The sequence below is a fragment of the Colossoma macropomum genome, unplaced genomic scaffold (assembly GCF_904425465.1).
Source record: "Colossoma macropomum unplaced genomic scaffold, Colossoma_macropomum, whole genome shotgun sequence".
Classification (NCBI taxonomy): domain Eukaryota; kingdom Metazoa; phylum Chordata; class Actinopteri; order Characiformes; family Serrasalmidae; genus Colossoma; species Colossoma macropomum.
In genome coordinates this window covers 44,116,755-44,136,403 of record NW_023494787.1, presented here as the reverse complement: position 1 = coordinate 44,136,403, position 19,649 = coordinate 44,116,755, and the positions used below count along the sequence as shown (strand labels likewise).

The 19,649-nt window shown below is 39.8% G+C and overlaps 1 protein-coding gene across 2 annotated transcripts in view; it reads left to right on the top strand.

The window, feature by feature from the left end:
* Window positions 1–19,381, top strand: part of trip10a (thyroid hormone receptor interactor 10a) — a 42,663-nt gene extending 23,282 nt beyond the window's left edge. Inside the window, exons 9-15 of one of the 2 annotated variants that reach the window (XM_036567519.1) lie at window positions 330–518; window positions 5,613–5,777; window positions 7,931–8,040; window positions 11,630–11,762; window positions 11,840–11,928; window positions 13,183–13,316; window positions 16,791–19,381. In XM_036567519.1, coding sequence (XP_036423412.1) covers window positions 330–518; window positions 5,613–5,777; window positions 7,931–8,040; window positions 11,630–11,762; window positions 11,840–11,928; window positions 13,183–13,316; window positions 16,791–16,942 — 972 coding nt within the window. In that variant the 3' untranslated portion in view covers window positions 16,943–19,381. The remainder of the gene's footprint in view (window positions 1–329; window positions 519–5,612; window positions 5,778–7,930; window positions 8,041–11,629; window positions 11,763–11,839; window positions 11,929–13,182; window positions 13,317–16,790) is intronic. The other variant, XM_036567520.1, reaches the window with a different exon arrangement.
* Window positions 19,382–19,649: the final 268 nt, after the last annotated feature.

The following is a 19,649-nucleotide window of genomic DNA, read 5'->3' as shown; positions in this document are numbered from 1 at the left end:
CCCCACAATGAGACACTTGAGGAACAGAAGTAAAGCACTGGCATCGATCAGATGATGGTAGTTCGACTGCATACATTTTGAAATGTTAGAATGGATTCTAATCAATTATGATAATACTTAATTGATCATGCACTCTATTTTGGCAAATACATTGTTTCAGGCTAATGTCAAGTTTAAATAAAATAATAAAAAATGCTCTATATTCCACTACTCTGAAAAATATTACCCCAGTCACGTTTGTGTATTTCTGTAAATCCTATTGTGGTGAAATTTAAGTTTCCTAATAGACATGTGCACCTAGCTGAGTAAAATGTCCGTGTGATTTGCAGGACTCCTTGGTTCTCATAGAGCAGCACAAGTCAGGCTTCGAGCGGCCCGGCGACCTGGAGTTTGAGGACTACAGTCAAGGCATTAACCGAGCCTCCTCTGACAGCAGCCTGGGCACCCCCAAGGGTCCTCTGGATCTGCTGGGCAAAAACAAAAGCAAACCATTCTGGCTGTTCAGCAAGAAGAGCAAGGTAGGAGATCTGCTTCAGATTTGGGCCAGTGTGCTGTATTATTGAGTACTGTGATATTTTAGCCCGTGATATGTTGTTATATCACATTGAGAACAACCCAAGCCTTTAATGCTGTACCAGTGTCATACAGAGCTATGCCCAGTGGTGTAATTTCAGTGAGGTTGTTCAGCATTTCTCAAGAGTCAGATTTGGACAATATGTGCTCAAAATTTCTGCATAATTAAAGGGCTAAGATGTAAATAGATCATTCAGAGTTGTTTGATGTTAAATGAGATATTCTAGAGAAACTTAAAAAGTCGGAATTGTTCACAGCAGTGGTGATGGGAGCCAGACGCCTGAAGCCCCTAAAAGCTCTCTCACAGAAAGTTATTACATAAAATGTTTACGGATACACTGCCTGATTTTAAAGGGACGACTTGGCCTAAAACAATTTTCTGAAATCCATTCATGTCTGAGAGGTACATGTGGGGTGTTGTAAGGCAAAATAGTTCTTATATTTTCAGATTTACCACTATTTTACCATTTATCAAAAGACGTGTGTAAGGTTCACTGGATGTAGTGAATAGGTTAAAAAAAAAGCTATATTTACATTGTAGACATTGCGACCCCTGGTTCCTATCACTACCACTGTAAAGAAATCAAAGTCAAAAGTTTATCTACAGTGAACCATTTTGCATTAAAACACTCTGAATGATTTTATTTACATCTTTAAACATTGAATATGCAGATATTTAAATATTAAAAATTCCCTTTTAAAATAGCTTCAGGGACAGCTCCAGTGTCAGTCTAGTTCAGAAACTCTGGTTTCCCGCACCTTTGTCCTGGAAAGAAATGCATGGTTTTCCTGAAACTTCAAAAACCTTTCGCCCTCTCACTTCCCTTTGAACAAACACACAAGCACATACACTTTTCTAGAACCCATTTTTGCATGGCTGTCTCTCTGGCTGTGAGCTCTTTTGTTACGTTCCAAGCGCATGACCGGAGCTTAGCTGTGCTTATATCCGAGCAGGGTACAACCACTGTCAGCCCCTCCACGGGCCCTGACCCACACACTGCTGCTGTTATCCCAAACAGAATAAATCCTTCAGTCCCATCACAATGACACCTTTGTGAAATCTCAAGCACCAGGAAAGATACTGGCATCTGGTTAACGTGGTTAAGAGGGTTGAGAAATCGTTTGAGAATGACAGTCTGTGGAGCAGCATAGGGAACACATTCAGATATATACAGCTACATGGTTAGGGGTTGGCAATATGATATTGTTGTCATGATAGATTATGCCAAGCTTTTGTGTCTGTACAAGGTCATGCATCATCAAGGCAGATGTAGGCTAACTGTGGACAGAGACCCTGTAAACAAAATCCGTCACTTCATAAACTGTAGTAGCAAGTAGCCGATTAATGTCAGCCCATTATGGCATTTATTTCATTAGTTTACTTTTTCTACTTTTTTGATTTCTTTTTTTTTACCTTTGGACCATCTTAAATAGGCTTTTTTTAGAGCTATCATACGACTAAATGAACTCTTTGTGATTAATTGCGTTATTGTGTGCGCTCGATCACAATTATTTGCACTTATTTGCTCAAATGTGACCCTAAATAGAGTTCTGTTTCATTTCATAAAGCATTTTGTTATGCAGTTGTTTGCAAAAGGTTTAACACCCCTGTTCAAATTACATGTTTTCTGATTTTCAGAGTGAAAGTAAGTTAACACGTGCTCTACAGATGATGCTCTACAGATACAACTTAATTATTTCTGCAAAAAACATACAAAACATACAAAAAGTGCCATAACTTTTGCAGTTTCCCCAATATGTTAAATTCAGAAAATAAATTGTAATTGGGCATGAAAATGTGCAGTGTGTTCTCTGTAGGGGATGTGTTAACATATTGTCAATCAAAAATACAAAGAAAAATGTAATTTGAACAGGGGCGTCCATTTGCGTACGACTGTAACTATATAAGTGGATAAAATAAGCTTTATTGTTTACTTTGAGTACTCCAATAATCAGCTTGTCACATTCATGAAATTTTAGCAGGCGATCACTTGTCAAATAAACAATTCCAATTAGCGATTTAATTGTCTGTTTTCCTCATTTTATGCAACTAATAAAGTCTAAAGTAGCTGTAGACTTAGTTTATTAGCTTTCTTGCTTACCTAGCTCTTTTCTTTGCAGCCAACAAGAGATCAACACATAGTAGTTCGTAGATGTGCCACATTTTTTATTTATTCTTTTGATATATTTTAACCATTCTAGCTCGCATTCTGGTCTAAGCAGGGGAAACAGTGTGTTATATATCATGTTTCATGTTGAAAATGCCTTCAGGGGTCATGTTATAGTTTTGCCATATCACCCGTCCTTACATGTGAGACCACAAGCAGGGGTTTCCCATCTGAATCAGGACAGTGCTCTCTGTCTGTTCTACTGAAGGACCACCACGTGAACCTTTCCCCTGACCAATTCAAACATGTCCTCTACTGCTGCAAAACTCCTCCCCCTCTACTCTCACCTGCGTGTATATGTCTCCTGCCTTACCTGTCTCACCTTGTCTCCTCCCTTTGCGTCCAGTCTGCATGCAGTGCTGCCCCGTGCCGCACGTCAGTCTCTTAAATCAACCAATGAGATGGCAGCGACAAATCCTGCCTCTTGAAATGATTGGCCATGCTACAAACCTTCTCTACCTCTGTGCTTCTCCTAATAGCACGGATCCAGAAAAACTCTTCTCATGCAGCATGTTATTACTCACTGTTTACCCTCATCCCCCACAATGCCTCTCTCCTGCTCCATGGTCACAGGAGCTGATTTGCAGGAAAGGTTTCTATTTAGCCCTTCAGTTTATCCTGCTATGCCCTGAGATGTGCTGTAGACCCCATTAGGAAGTTACAAATGTTTATCAGGCTCCTCTTGTATGTTTAGCCCTCACTATTTTGCCTCCGTAGAGGAAAATATATTGAGTTGGAGGCTCAGCAAAGCTGTTTAAAGCTAAATGAAGGTTTGAGGCTGTTTTTCATTGCTTTTCTGGCTGTTTGGTGATATTGCTGGGATTCATTTCCTCTGTTGGTCATTCCATTTCAATGTTATGCCCTGAACTTCTTGTTACAAATAGCACTGGAGACGGGCAAAGTGTGGCTACTCTGAAAAAGCCTTCACAGAATAGGCCCTGTCGATTGGCTGTTATACTTATATATAGTGTATATATATAGTAGGTTTTAATACTGTATATGTAAAGGTCAGTTGGAGCCTAGTGGCAGTCTGTTCTGTGATGTCTCTGTGTTTTTGATGTTACCACAAACTGCACTTTGTTCTACTTTCTTTTGTTTTCAATTGGATTTACCTCAGTGTTTGAAACGTGGCTACAGACTTGGATGTTTCTAATTTAGCTGCTTTAGCTGGTGGCATTGTTCCAGTGTTGCAAATGAATGACCGTTTCACCTTTTCATGTTTTTATTTTATTTTATTTTTTTTATTAACATCTTGTGAAGGAAGCAATTAATCACTCAATTGGTGACCTCTAATAGCTTTCCAAAAAAAAGAAAGAAAAACAGCTGAACAACAAGTCTGTGGTTTGAAAAAGCAGAGTAACGATAAAATTTACTGTGTTGGTATAGATGGACATCACAGAGGGTCTGCCTGTGGTATCCTGTTGAGGTACATGTAGAGCTTTGGACTAAAACTTAATAAAGACTTTAATTCGGGCACCCATGAGACATCATAAATTGAGTTTTCCTTTGGCTTTCCTTCATGGTACAGAGAAAAGTCTGGATATGTCAGGCTGGTGAAGCCACACTTTCTCCCTCAAGCTGGTGTCGCATTGCTAAGTTTTAGTGTTGGGCTGGGGTTTCAATATATGGCCACCTGGCTGAGGGGCCTTTGGTGTTCGGTTGGGGCTTTAGCACTGAGGGGCTCTTAGTGTTGAGTTTGGGCTTTAGTGTTGGGTTGGGGCTTTAGCGTTGGGCTAAGGGGCTTTTAGTGTTGAGCTGGAGCTTTATCATTGGGCTAAGAAGTATTGAGTTGTTAAGGCTTTAGCGTTAGGCTGGGGCTTTAGCTAGTCTTTTAGTGTTGGGCTGAGGGACTTTAGCATTGGGCTACAAGGCTTTTAGTGTTATGTTGGGGCTTTAGCTTTGGGCTTATTGTTGGGTTGTAGCTTTAACATTGGGCTGAGGAATGTTTAGTGTTGGGTTCAGGGGGGTTAGCTGTGGACTTGGGGCTTAGTGTTGGGATCAGGGGGTTTAGCTGTGGACTTGGGCTTAGTGTTGGGATCAGGGGGTTTAGCTGTGGACTTGGGGCTTAGTGTTGGGATCAGGGGGTTTAGCTGTGGACTTGGGGCTTAGTGTTGGGATCAGGGGGGTTAGTTGTGGACTTGGGGCTCAGTGTTTGGTTCAGGGGGTTTAGCTGTGGACTTGGGGCTTAGTGTTGGGATCAGGGGGGTTAGTTGTGGACTTGGGGCTCAGTGTTTGGTTCAGGGGGTTTAGCTGTGGACTTGGGGCTTAGTGTTTGGTTCAGGGGGTTTAGCTGTGGACTTGGGGCTTAGTGTTGGGTTTAGAAGCTGTAGCTTCGGGCTGGGAGCTTTTACTGTTGAACTAGACAGCTTAGTGTTGAGCTGAGGAGCTTTAGCATTGGCCTGAAGGGTTCTAATGTTTGTTTAAGGCTTTAGCACTGGACTGAAGGACTTTAGCTTTGGGCTGATGGGCTTTTAATGCAGGGTTGAGACTTTCACATTGGGCTTGGGGGCTTTAGTGTTGGATAAGGGTTTAAGTGTTAGGCTCGGGGGCTGGGTTCGGGTACTTTAGAATTGAGGCAGGGCTGGGGGCTTTTAGTGTTGGGTTTAGGTCTTGCTCTGCTTCTTTGGGTCCTGCTGAGGTTGTTCCAGAGTTCTCTTCCTCGCTATGTGATGTTGCTTATGGTGTTTGATGGTGTCTCTCTCTTTCCCTTGTCATCTGTGTGTCTGTTTGTGTTTGTCTCCCTCACCCTCTTCCCTCCCTTGCCCTCCTTTCGACCTCCTTCCGTCACGTTCCTGCTTTCCTCTGGGTCTGTGCCTGGTGTTGGTCCCATCTTGCCCGGCCCCTCGTTACCCTACTACGAACCTCCCCCAGCCTTCCTCCTCCCCGCTCACTCCCTTCTCCACACCCCCTGCTCCCTCACCCGCTAACGGACCCCCTTCTCCCAAGTTTGGCCGGGACCCCCTGTCGTACTGTTTGAAGGAGATCAATAAGACAGTCAAACCCCGAATCTCCTCCTTCCGGACCCTCCGTAGAACGGTGAGTGAGAAAGGGCGGGGCTCAGGAGCTCTGATCTTTAACCTGCTGCTGGTGATGCTCTTCTGTACAGCGTTCAGCAGCCACTGAAACCCTCAATTGATCCTAGACTGAGTAATGGTCATGTGCATTGAGCGGTCACAGCTAAGTAGATGTTTTAGCCCTCTTAGGGCTCCATTCTTATCTCATGATTCGTCCCAGGAGCACTCAGAATGCCACTGGAGCCTTTCTGCAGACCCCTTGTGTGACTACTGTCATGGACACACAATCTCTCTCTCTCTCTCTCTTTCTCTCTTTCTCTCTCTCTCTCTCTCTCTCTCTCTCTCTCTCTCTCTCTCTCTCTTTTAGAAGTATACCCTGGAGAGGATCACGGTAACCAACACTGGAGTGGTGTGGGGTCTACCACCTCTTTTGTTTTGTTTTTTTTTGTTTTTTGTTTTTTTTCCTTCCTTTTTGTGCATTCTAGGATTTTCTGCAAGGCCACCTATGCATCAGAAATTAAAGCCCACCTGCATTAAACTGAGAAAATGTTTAAACATAGCAGTTAATTATTAGCAGAGGCCAAGCTGTTCAAGGATAATCATGTTGCAGAGGGGGCCATGCACTGGGGTGGACACTGAAGCTTTGGGTTTATTTGTTTATTTACAGCACACCATCATGGTCTGATTTCAAAGCTGAATTCACAAACTCATGTCTGTAAAGCCTAGCAAGAAACCATGTTTGCTTTAAAAAGGTGCTACTTTTAAAAACGTAGGCTGTAATGGTGTACTGTAATGGTGTCGTCTAAAACGGTTGTTGCACAGTGGTGTACGACGAGATAAATGTTGTTTTTGAGATAGTATTTTTATTGTTCTGATTGCTTGCTGAACTTTGCCATCTCGTCTGTCAGCAGAGATGCTGTATTATTCTGCTAGATTAGGTGTTGTTTGTTTGCTGGACATTTAAGTGGAATTTTTTTGCCATTTTTGTATGTATGAAATACATACAACATGAACACACAATAGTTTGCTTGCATATTTAAAGGAAAAACATAAAATTTGTTTCCAATAATTCATAAAAGTTCTTCACAAAATGATTATAAACAATACTTTGCAAAAATCACCCATAATTTCTTTAATTACCAGTCAAAATGGCCGACAAGTACAATTACATTTATTAAATACAATTATTTTTCAGCATCTAGAAAAAAACAGAAAACAGTGTAATGTTCTCTTTAACGACTGTGTTAAAGAGAACTTTACACAAAAGCCTAAACAACTAAATTTAACATTAGTTTTAAGTATTTAGTGAGCCTTCATTACAGCTTCGGTTCTTTTCAGGAGACTTGCGTTCAGTTTTTTTTAAGGAATCTGCAGGGATTTTTTTAATATCTTAAACAATGCTTAAAGCTTTCATCCTTATCTAATTGGTGGTCCACCAGGTTATGCATGGTGTTAGGAGTCTTGTTTATATCTTTCAGTAATTATTTGAAAAACTCCATTTTTATTACCTATCTTCTACTTGTTCTTTGAATTACCCCTTCAATATCTCTTCAGGAATATCAGGAAAATCTAATTACTTCTACTCAATGACTATTTTGACTGGTGTAGCATCATAATACTGAACATACTACACCTAAAGCATATAACACAGCAGAATCTTTCACTGGAAAGGGTGGTTCCACTGTACTGTAGCTCCACCATTCCTTTTGGAAAAGTTTTAGCATGCCTAGCTCTGTTCCATCACAATCATTTAGCACAGTGGTGATTTTAGTTATAAATGCTGCCACTGCGTAGGACAAACAGGAAAGGGTGATTATGCGAGCGCAAACATTCACAGACAAGAGGCTAGCTAGTTTGTGTTTGAAACCGCAGAGTTCCAGTTACTTGCTAGATCTCATGTGAAGCTCCACTGAATGGCAGGTATGTTAGTAAAAAGCATAACAGTTATGAGTTAATTCAAGCGATTTAAAGATATGTTCCCTTGGTGCTAAATTTTCTGTTCTCACATTTTCACATTAAGTTTCTCCCCCCTCACTGTTTCAGATCTCATTTAATGCTGGGCTTGTGGTGCTGGACCGTCAGCAGCATGTGTGGGTGTTTTTTATGTGGTGTGCGTTTGTGTATGTGCATGTTTGCTCTGCCCGAGTGACATTATCTCCACTCCCATCTCCTCAGCCGGCTGCCACAGAGGACTTTGGCCACCTCCCGCCGGAGCAGCGCAGGAAGCGGCTGCAGCAGAAAATCGATGACATCAGTAAGGAGCTACAGAAGGAACTGGATCAGAGGTAAGCGGTGTGGCGCGCCATCTCCCTGGCAACCATCGCTATGACAACTAGCCAGAGCAAGATCCCTGGGGTCACTAGGGTCTGGGGGTTTCTTTGTTGCTCGAGGTCTCCGTGGAGATTCTGTGGTGTAGACATCTGAAGTTAAAGCATCAGTTTGGCAATAAAAAACAAATTTGCACATTTTCACCCTTTACCCTGAATGCAGTCCATCATGCAAGCTCAAGTTTGGTGTCTGCAGTTTGCTTCTTAAGTTTTGCCCTGGAGCTGTGAGGCTAATGTAGCTAACAATTTATAGAGGCTGATTAACCATCAATTAGCCTTGTGTGAACTGAAAACCCTTTTCACATACTTGTTAAGTAATCTCAGATAGACTTGCTTATGTGGTTTCTGATACTGTGTGACATACTGTTATCTACAGATATGGACAAATGTGTGCTGCAAAGCTAAATTCAAAAGTAGTGGCTGGATTTTATCTTCACTTTTGTGCATATTTAAAGATAGTTTGTCATATAGTAGTAACCACATAAGGAAGTCTATTTGAGATTAAACAATCTACACTGCTTGAGGCATGTATAAGGTGATTTAGGCCGGTGCCAGTAGTAGAATAATTTGTAGGACAGGCTATTCATTGTAGGCAGGCAGGCAAAATCAAGGTAACAGGAGAAGAGCTTTGTTTTACATTTTATACATTTCTAAATGTGCTGTCTCCCAAGGTGTCTTGACCTCAGGCTATAGCCAGTTGCAAAGAGCAGTGCGGTCATGATACTACCTAAATCAAAGCTACAATACAATAACAAATGTGAAACGTCGATTTGTGCAGCTTGGTTCCCATAAACAGACGGTATGGACTGGGAGGTGAACTGTATGTTTTGGTATGTTTTGAACATTGTTTACATACTACAACAACCTCTTTTATTAAAGTAAGACTAGGCAAGCCTAGTTTTACTAGATCGCCAGGCCTCACGCTCTGGGGCACATATCTGGGGACACTTGTCAGTACATGACAACCCATGCTTGTAGGTTCAATATTACTGTAATAAAGCCTGTAGCAGCATGTTAGTGCTTGGAACACTAATATACATAACCCAAAGGGCAGTTAACCAGCTCACAGACATACAGTCCAAAATTAGCTTTTCAAAGTTTTTAGCTCGACACATAATCTGCTTCAAAAACACAAAACTTATGGTTATGCTCCAAATTAAGAAACTGGCCCATCACCAACCAGTGGTGAGGTAGCTGATCAAAAAATATTCCATTACGAATTACTACCTCTCTCAAACTGTAATGGGATCACTGTGCTTTTCGCCAGAAGTAATAAGTAATCTCACAGTTCTCATTACATCTACATTACTTTCTAAACCCCAAACATATCTGTATCAATCTTAAATAGCCAATCTCACATCATTTGAAAGGCATTTCACCATCTGATAAGCTAAATCCAAACACCACTAGCTGGCTGTTGGGTGCTTAAAAAAATGGCTACTTAAGTGACCATTTAAATAAGGAATGCAGTGTTAATTACCATTCATTACAAGTTCATTTAAATTGCAAATAATCGGCCGCACCCACCGTTTACTTCTGTGTTGCATAGTTTAATGAACTGTTTGTGCACCATTTTAGATTAAAATAACATTTATAATACATAATACATTTTCTCCTTGACATTCTAATGCTTTGCATTTACAAATATAAACTTGAATAACAAATGCCCTCTTCTACTCAGCATTTAAAGTTGGCTACGCTTTGCATTATTTTTTTCTTTCATTTCCCGCAGCACGCTCTCGCCTAATGCCAGTTTAACATGCTCATTTACCTGAAAAAAGTCGACAAGGAGCCACTAAACTTTCTGTTGGCTCGTGGCAACCCCCAACATAATATTTCAAACAAGGACACTCGCCCACATAGCCTTAGCTTACCTAACACTGTGTAATATAAGAAGTCTGCACCTCTGTTGGACGAATTTCGTTTGGCAGGCTGGGTGCATTCCTACCTCCTACCAAGGGTTAGCTACAGTTTTCATGCATGCGTGCTTTACCAAAGTTCGTCAGTCAGTCAGTGAGCGAAACTGCGTCTTTTAGGCCAGCCCACTAGGCAGTCTAGCAAAAAGATGGGGAAATTTAGTTTTTAGTGATGTAAGCCATGTAAAAACCTAAACAACCAAACGTCTTTAGCTAAAGCATACTGCCGCAGCGAGATTGAAACATTTACGGTATGTCATACCTTTGATCACTTCATGTGAGGAATTAGATATTTGCTTCAACTTAGCCTATTTAAAGCTTATTATTATTATTATTTTTTTTTAGAGCATTTCAAGTAATCCACAAATTCAGAAAAAGAACGTCAGGGTTGCATTTTTGCATTTTCAGAAATGACGCTGCATGTCATGGTTTTGATTGGCCACAATACAACAAAGACACAGAAAGCAAATATGTCTGTCCTAAAAACAAAACAGCGTCCATAATTTAAAATATTTTAAATTACCAAAAAGTTTTGTATATATTTTAAACATTTTAAGCAATTTCCTCCTCATATCTTTCTGGCGGTTAGCTTGATGTCTTCTCAGGGCAGATTGAGCCTGTCCATAGCTCCCCCAGTCTCATGTGAAACATTAAGCCAAAAAGTAACACATGCCACAAGATAAGCTACAAATTACAGCAAATATCTAAAAATATCAGTCCAGAATGTCACATTGTGCACATTGTTAAAATAAAGTAATTTTAATTGGCAGTCTAGCCTTAATCTTCCTTAAATTGTAAAATGCATCTGTTTTATCTATGAAAACAAAAAGATTGGATTACATTCAGGATCAGAAAGACTCGAGTGCTCGGAGGGGGAACCAAATTGGGATGTCCCTAGCCAAATTGTTAGATGATTCCTAAAGAACAGGTCATTTAATATATTGAACTAATTCAGAACAGTCAGCCATCAAAACTGTTCAGCCTCCAGTGGTCCTGTGGTCAGAAACTGACCTAACACACTGAGAAAACATGCATTCTCATCGAGAGGCTTCGGGGGGAGCTCAGCAAATATGAGGTACATCAAAGACCCTGTTTTCACATGCATTCAAGCACATACTGTCGTTCTCACACTCTTGCATCCACACTTTTACAACCAGTTGGTTTAAATCAAAATAGTATAAATTAATGCACATTAATTACATGCCATATTTGTGTGTGCTGTTGTGTGGTGGAAATACTTTTTGCTATGTTGAGCTCTTAGAGGTATTTAAGCTTTGAATCTGATTTTTGAAATTCTGTGGCAACCATTTGAAAGAGCACAGGCTATAGGAATTTGGGTGTTAGTTTTAGTGGGGAGTGTCCTTGTTTGTGGCAGATTTCTAGCACCAAACATTTATAGTTGTCCCAGGCGTCTATTCTTGCTATGAGATTACATCTGAGCCTGAACGACTATCAACCCCGTCCACCTCCTTGACACCAGGCCTGATTTAGGCAAACTTCAGACACCAAACATGCCTTAGATTATTGACTCCATTTTAGGTAAAGGCTAAATTTTGTAATTTCTTTTTGCCAAAATAACAGTCTTCTCTCGTCTATCCTCTTATCTTTTTATCTCTCTTTTCTCTATGCAGTGAGGCTCTGGGAAAGATGAAAGACGTATATGAGAAGAATCCTCAGATGGGCGATCCTGCCAGCTTGGCCCCACAGATCACCCAGACTACCCACAACATCGAGAGGCTTCGGGGAGAGCTCAGCAAATACGAGGTACATCAAAGACCCTGTTTTCAAATGCATCCAAGCACATACTGTCGTTCTCACACTCTTGCGTCTCTGTGTTGTAGTCGTGGCTCGCGGGAGCTGGAGGTCGAGGAGACACTCTCCGTTACTCCACTCACTCACTGAACAACAATACTGGCAACAATGTGTACAGGTCAGTCTTATCTTCCAGACAAGCTACACAGCACACATGCACGATAAGCTTATCTCAAACTCGCATGTTTGCTTTAAATAAAGTTCAGGTTCAGAAGTAGGGGGGCGGTTATCAGTGCTTGAGGGTTGGCTGGACTCCAAGCAATGCAAAACAATAAAAATACTGAACCGCTTCAATTCACAACATTCAACAAAGGCAGTTCAGTTGTTGGCAGAGAAGTTGATCGTGACTTGAGTGAAGTCAGCAATTAAGTGAAGGTGTTCCTGCAACACATGATGGTTTTCCATGAGAAAAAAGTCTTGGTAATGTCCTCAGGTGTAATTCATTTTGCAGTAGATGCTAGGATCAAAGTTCTCATACCCTGATATTGTCTTAAGATAATAAGTGGTACGTGGGTGTACAGTTTTATTAGGCTTCGAAGCTTTGAAGTGAGCTATACTGCACATGAGCTAAAACTGCAGTCCACAGTAGTGGACAGTGAGTGAGGGCAATGCTCTTAAGTGAAAACAGTGTTGTAAAAGGGATGTTCACGGTGTCATTCCTAATCATCTGGCTCATCACACCGCACTGACAACACCACCGACTCCAAGAATGGCACGATATTTGGTGTGCTGTAGAGTTTGATGCAACAGTGGCAGACAGAAAATCAAAAATGAATATGTTCTTATGTAGGACTACGAAAAATGAGTATTTTACAGTTGATTATTCATATAAATGAACTCACTAACCAATTTTTTTGGCATAAATGTGGTCTGTGAATGTAAAGAAGTGTAACAACAAAATATTTGGCAAACTGAGTGACTGAGCTAAATTACCATTATGGAAAAAAAATGTGTGGTGCTTTGTTTGAGCCCATAATTTTGTGGTACAGTACATGATAAGCATTGGATAAGTGCTATAATAATAAATATGTAGAACTACGACAAACCAGCGTCGTATAACCGATTTAACATTCTAAAGTTCTAGTTCGTTAGCTGATGAATATGTTTCCAGGATAAACAGATGGCATTTTTTTTTCATGTAAAAACTGTTTACAAGTTACAAGCAAGTTACTAGTTGTATACAGTTAGCTAGCTAATGTATATACCTCTGACAGGACGAGCTGCTGAATTTTTTTTTAAATAGCTGCTTTGGCTTAAAATATTCCAGTGACATTAGTAATGTAACACAATGAGCTTTAGTGATGTTTGTAAGGAGAACGTTAGCTCGTTCTGACAAATCACTTAAAGAACAAATTTGTCTCTCTCCATCCAGTCCTGATGGAGCCCAGTCAGATGAGAGCACCCCTGATGCCTCCCAGGCCATCTATGCAGAGTTTGACGATGACTTTGAGGAAGAGGAGCTGTCTACTCCTATTGGCCAATGCACAGCACTCTACAACTTTCCAGGTGTGAATGAAATTGCTTTGCATTGCTATTGACTATTAACATTATGTAAGATTTGTTAAAGGATTTGTTATGATTTCTTGTATAACTATGTTTTATCACCTGTCTGTAAAGCACTTGGAGCTGCCACAGGCATGAAAAGTGCTATATAAATAAAATATATCTTAAATAATATTATTATTATTATTATTTGTTGAAAAAAAGGAGCATTACGAAGTCAGGAGATGCTAAAATATGGTTTGTGTGTGCTGCTGTGAGTCGCCCTGTGAAGCCTGAAATAATGATTTAAAAGTCAAATGTGTCATGTCGGGTTGGATTTGGCAGCGATCGTCACTCGCACAGGCCGAAAAAAAAGGTCTGGCTCACTGTTTACATCTAAAATGCAAAATCAGCACTATACTGATGAAGATATGATAAAAATGCTAGATAATTCACTCACATCCTCAGAAGACACGTCCTTCACCAAGGTTTCGTTTGTATACCCTTTCAGTGCGCTCGTAATCATCACAAGTTACAAACTGTTTTTCCACACGTTGCATGCAGTTACACACTTCCACCAGAGAGGTCTCCAAATCCCCAAAACTTAACACTTTACTTGCAGGGTGTCTACATAACACAACATCTTACATAAACACTTCATAACATGTTCATAAATGCTTAAATCATAAACATTTATCAATTGTTTTACATGACATGATATTAATATAGACTATCATTTTTCTGAGAGACAATTTCAAAATAAAAGTCCTATTTTTTATTTTATTTAATTTTCAGTGAAACACCTCATCTCTGGACAGCCAAAATAAGAATTGCCTCGCCGTGTCCATTTGGTCATTAAGTGCTTTGACACTCAGGCATGTTTTGTACTTTATACTTCTTTGTAATTATTTGTTTTTTCGTGAACGTTTGTTGCTTTGCATGCCACTTTACTACATGGACAGTCTATTATCTTCAACTCCATCTTAGTATGGTGGTGAGAATCATTGGATGAAGGAATCTGACAGGGCCATTATAATACAACATAATACAGACCATTCCCTGTAGATGCTGAATAGCCCCATGAATGTAAGTAGACTACTTTGTGTTGCAATTGAAAGATCCACATAACATGCATATCAGTCTGAGTTTCATAACTTTTAGTAAAGGCTAAACAAAATGGATTAATCCCTGGGACAACAGTACAATAATTAAACACACACAGTGTCAATTAAATAAGATAACCAATGCACAATCATAATTGTACCAGAATAATACCAGAAGCGAGGAAGAAACCCCTAAAAATAAAATATAACCTGTAAGTATTCTTTGTGATAACAGTGCTTGCATTTACCCCCTCGCGAGTTACACTTAGGATAAATAAAAAAATAAAAATAAATAAAAATGTTTTCCTCAACAGTGTGTAGGCTGTTGAGTTAAGCTTTTGGCACAATAAAATTTTAAAGAAGACATAGAATAAAAAGGGAAAAAGAATAAAGTGCAAAACACAAATACTTAAGAAGAAACAAATAATTAAAAAGAAATTGAAAGTGTAGGCAAAATATGCCCAAGTTTCAAAGAACTTGGTGACCAAATGGGCAAAGCAAGGTCATTTTTATTTTGTCTGTCCAGAAATGAGGAATTCCCCTGATAATAATATAATAATAATAATAATATAATAAGATGACTTTTATTTTGAAAGAAATGTCTCTGACATTTGAAAATGACATTTGATATTAATATCACATAAAACATATATGATTATGAATTTTGATTTAAACATTCATGAACATGTTATAAATTGTTTATGTATAATGCCATGTAAGGCTTTATGTAGACACCCTTCAAGTAAAGTGTTGCTAGGTAGTTGGTATAGTGTAGTGGGTAACACCTCTGCCTTCTACGCTGTAGACAGGGGTTCAATCCCCTGCAACCACCTACACCGTACCAATAAGAGTCCATGGGCAAGACTCCTAACACTACCTTCGCCTACCTGTGTAAAATTATTAAAATTATAAGTCACTCTGGATAAAGAGCGTCTGCCAAATGCCATAAATGTAAATGTGTTGCTACAGTCAAGTCAATTCCATCTGCGTACAAGTTCACAGTGGAGAGAAACTACGTTCCTCCAGGACCAACATGGTGCAACATGGAACAAAATAAACAGTACAGACAAAGTGCAAACGTGAGTGTGCAAAACATTAAACTAGAAACAATACAATAAATACGATAAATGAAACAGACATTAGACACAGTAAACAGACAGGACAGTGCAGCACCGACACGGCACTCATTTCTGAACACGAGGTAGTGAGGATGAGGTGCAGAGATACGTAACATGCTATGATATGGATATACGCAGTCAGATTATGACATTCGTGAGCACAGCAGTTACTGAGGGAGGATATACAGTACTTCAGTAGAACACAGTATTAGCAGCAATGTTCCAGATAGTGCAAGTAGAGCATCAAAAGAGGTGTGTGTGTGTGTGTGTGTGTATGTGTGTGTGTGTATGAGTGTAAAGTATTTGTATGAGGAGGTTTTCAGTTCAGTCCTTGTGAGTTTAAAAACATGATTGCTTGAGGAACAAAGCTGTTGCAGGCAGCGATGGTACGGATGCTCCTGTACCTTCTGCCAGACGGCAGCAGTGAGAAAAGTCTGTGTGAGGGATGGATGGGGTCGTCCACAATGCTGGTGGCTTTGCAGATGCAGCGTGTGGTGTAAATGTCCTTGATGGAGGGGAAAAAGAACCCCGATGATCCTCTCAGCTGTCCTCTTGCGTAGACTTGCGTAGTGTAGCTTTTAAGTAGTTATCAGAGTTAATAGTTTTCACCAGCCTCCAAAGGGTTAAGCTATGCCCACTTCACTTTGTAATTTAAAGGGGAATTCTACTGTTCTTTCTAAATTTCTGCATAATTAAATTGTTACGATACAAAAGAAATCCTACACAGTGGTTCAAAATGAAATAGTTTGTTCTAGAGAAACTTACGGAGTCAGTTCACAGTGGTGATGATAGGAAACAGATGTCCAAAATGTTCAATGCTTCTAAAAGCTCATTCACAGGAAGTTTTTACACAAAATGGTTACAAAAATGTTGATTGATGTCTGAGACATTGTTTTAAGATACTTTTGAGAAAATATTTTGGCCTGTAATGTATTTTTTAATGCATTCATGGCAGAGTGGATTATGCAGGCTGTTTTAAGGTAAAACGGTGCTCAGAGAACAAAAAAAAAGAAATAGCATTATTTTACCATTCTAATAGAACTTGGAAGACGTGTAGGTGCATTGGTGGTTTTGGATAGCAAGTTGAATGGCTATATTTGTGACCCCGGCTCCTATCACCACCACTGTAAAGAAATCTGAGTCTAAAGGAATCTAAAGGAATTCCCCTTTAACAGAAAGTATAAAGAAAAGTATCCGTATGGGTATTTGTATTGGAATTGAATGTTTTCAAACTCAGCCCTAGTTGTGCCTACAATAAGTTATATTCTTACTAACAGGCTCCAGTGAGGGCACCATCTCCATGCAGGAGGGTGAGGTTCTTTCTGTGGTGGAGGAAGACAAGGGCGATGGCTGGACGAGGGTGCGGCGAAACAATGGTGATGAGGGCTACATCCCCACCTCCTACGCCAACATCACGCTCAACAAGTGACCCATTACACCCCCCCCACGCAGCTGCTGTACAGCGCCACCCCCCCAGCCCTGGAGCAACTCCCTATAACGGCTCATCATCCGCCCCAGACCGCTGCTCTCTTCAGGGTGCTGAGAAAGAGAGAGACAGAGAGAGATGGAGGATACTCTTGTATGTGGACTTTATTCTGACAGGTTCTGGTCAGGTCAGCGAGTGAGAAAGTTGGAACCATTTCGTGCATTTTTCTTTCCACTCCATCCCTCAGCCTTTCCCGTTCATCAAACAAAGACAAACCGCGGAGGGAATTGGGTTTGGATGCTTTAGGCAAATAGGATGCATCCATACGACACGTTTCACAAAGTGTGCATGGAATCGGACAAATGATTAATTCATCAGCTTGAGGCTACCTTGTCAGCGCCGATCAGAAGATGATTACCTGTAACCATAGCTACCCTCTCTCTGTCCCATGCCTTGACCTTCCTGTTGTCCTCACAGTTTTTCAGTTTAAACATTCACTCAGACATAATGCAAAGGCCATTGCGCGCTGCTCCTTTGCAAATGCTTGCCTACGTGTGCAATTATAATGGAATGATTGAGCGTCTGTATGAAAGAGAGACAGAGAGAGAGAGAGAGCACATTAGAAACCAGTTGATAAGGTCAAACATTTCTTCATTTATAAATATTAATGGAGTATTAAATACTACATACCCTGCAATGCAAGACTGTTAAGACAATCAGCACCATATTTAAAGGGGAATACCATCAATGCATCAAAATTTCTGCATAATTTAATGGCTGACATTAGAGGTGGGCAATATGGCAAAATGTGATATTTCAACACTTCAAGAAGTTTTCATGATGTTTAACGTCACAATTTCTATTTTTTCTGACATCTGATACATTGGAAAATAAGATAAGTAGTGCCACATTTAAAAAAAAAAACACTCAAAAACTATAAATACGATGATTTAAAGTCAATATTTTGCATACAGTTCAGCACTAAATCCAATTAAACAGGTCTTATGCTCTGCAATGAAACATGCAGATGGGAAGTGTTAAGTACTGACTGCTCAGCAGAGTATATTGTGACACATTGTGAAGTAATTTATCACAGTAACGGTAAATATTATCATATTGCCCAACCATAGTTGATTCAATCAGTCGTTCAGAGTGGTTTCTTATTAAATAGTTTGTTGTAGAAAAACTTGCCTACTCAGATTTCTTAACACGGTGGTGATGGGAACCAGGGGATGCGTCTACAGTGCAAATATAGCCTTTTTATTGGTGAACCAATAAATTGCTGTTGGCGGATCAAAACCTTGTATATCCAAAATGGCAACTTTACCGGAGAAGGAAAGAACATACTTTACTTTTAATTCAAGTCAATTTTTTTTTTGGTCCATTTATCATGAAATTTACACACAATGTAAAGGACAACAGGCATTTTGAAATTATATCAAAAACTGAAAAACGACATAAACGGAGATGCAAGATTTGTCCCGACAGAAGTGAAATGCTTTACAGTGCTGTTCATGTTCCTCTCCACCTTGAATGGATTTTAAAATATTCATTTAGACCAAAAACTAACACAAAACGGTGTCTCAGCCATCACAGAATAAGGTAGAATCATTTCATAAAAAGCTTTTAGCATATAACACTTTAGATGTCTGGTTCCTGTCATCACCACACACACACATTTTATAAGCCGCTTATGCTTCTGGTTCGCGGGGGGAGGTGGAGCCTATCCCAGCGGTCATTGGGCGGAAGGCAGGAATCTGGCCATCACTATTGTCCATAATTCTGACTTTTTAAGTTTCTGTAGAACTGTGCATTTCACAACAACCTACTCTGAATCATTTTCTTTACATCCTAATCATGTTATTATGCAGAAATTTAAAAAAATTGGTGAAATTCTTCTTTAAGCTCCTCTAATTTCATGACAGCTTATTACAGTTCCATCTACAGATTTTTTGCAAAGAAAATATACGATTTTGTGCTGAGAGATCATAAGTTATTCATTGTTTTAAAAAGGAATATTAAATATTGTGTGGTCACATGTCCATAAAAGATTACTGCACACAACACAGTTTATCAGCAATTAATGTGTAAATAAATAAAAGAAAACTAAAGATGTGCAACATTTAGGACTTTCATATTTATGTATAAGAAATAATATATTTTAGATATCACAACACCACTATTGTCTTACTAGCGTTTTGTCCATAAGGAATAAGGAGTGTAGTCTGAGCCGATTCCTGTATGCAGTAGTTAATGGTGAGGAAGACGCGTTGGGATATTGTATCGCTGTAGTTTGCCTGATTGAGCCAGAGTCTGTGCTCTACATGCGAGGCAGGTTCTTATGTCCAGGTGCCTTCTAGTTAAGCATTGTGTATGTAACATTTACAGTACAGCTGTCTACTGTCCCTAGAGACTTTATAAATGTCGAGCACATTTCCCAGATGATAAGGTGTCATGTGTTTTATGATCTACATTTGTCACTGTACTTTTTTGTAGTTTCCTGATGTGAGATGCCCATTACTGACTTGTTGCTGGTCACATGATTAGTCATAAAATGTGCATAGTGTCACCATCCACCATCTGCTCGGATGAAGAGTCATCTCAGGTCAGGCGCATCTGTCCACCATTACTTCTTGTCACTGCATAAATTACCATATCTTCTCTTTCTGCAAGCTTTATTTTGCTTAATATTTCATCAGGTTTTAATGGA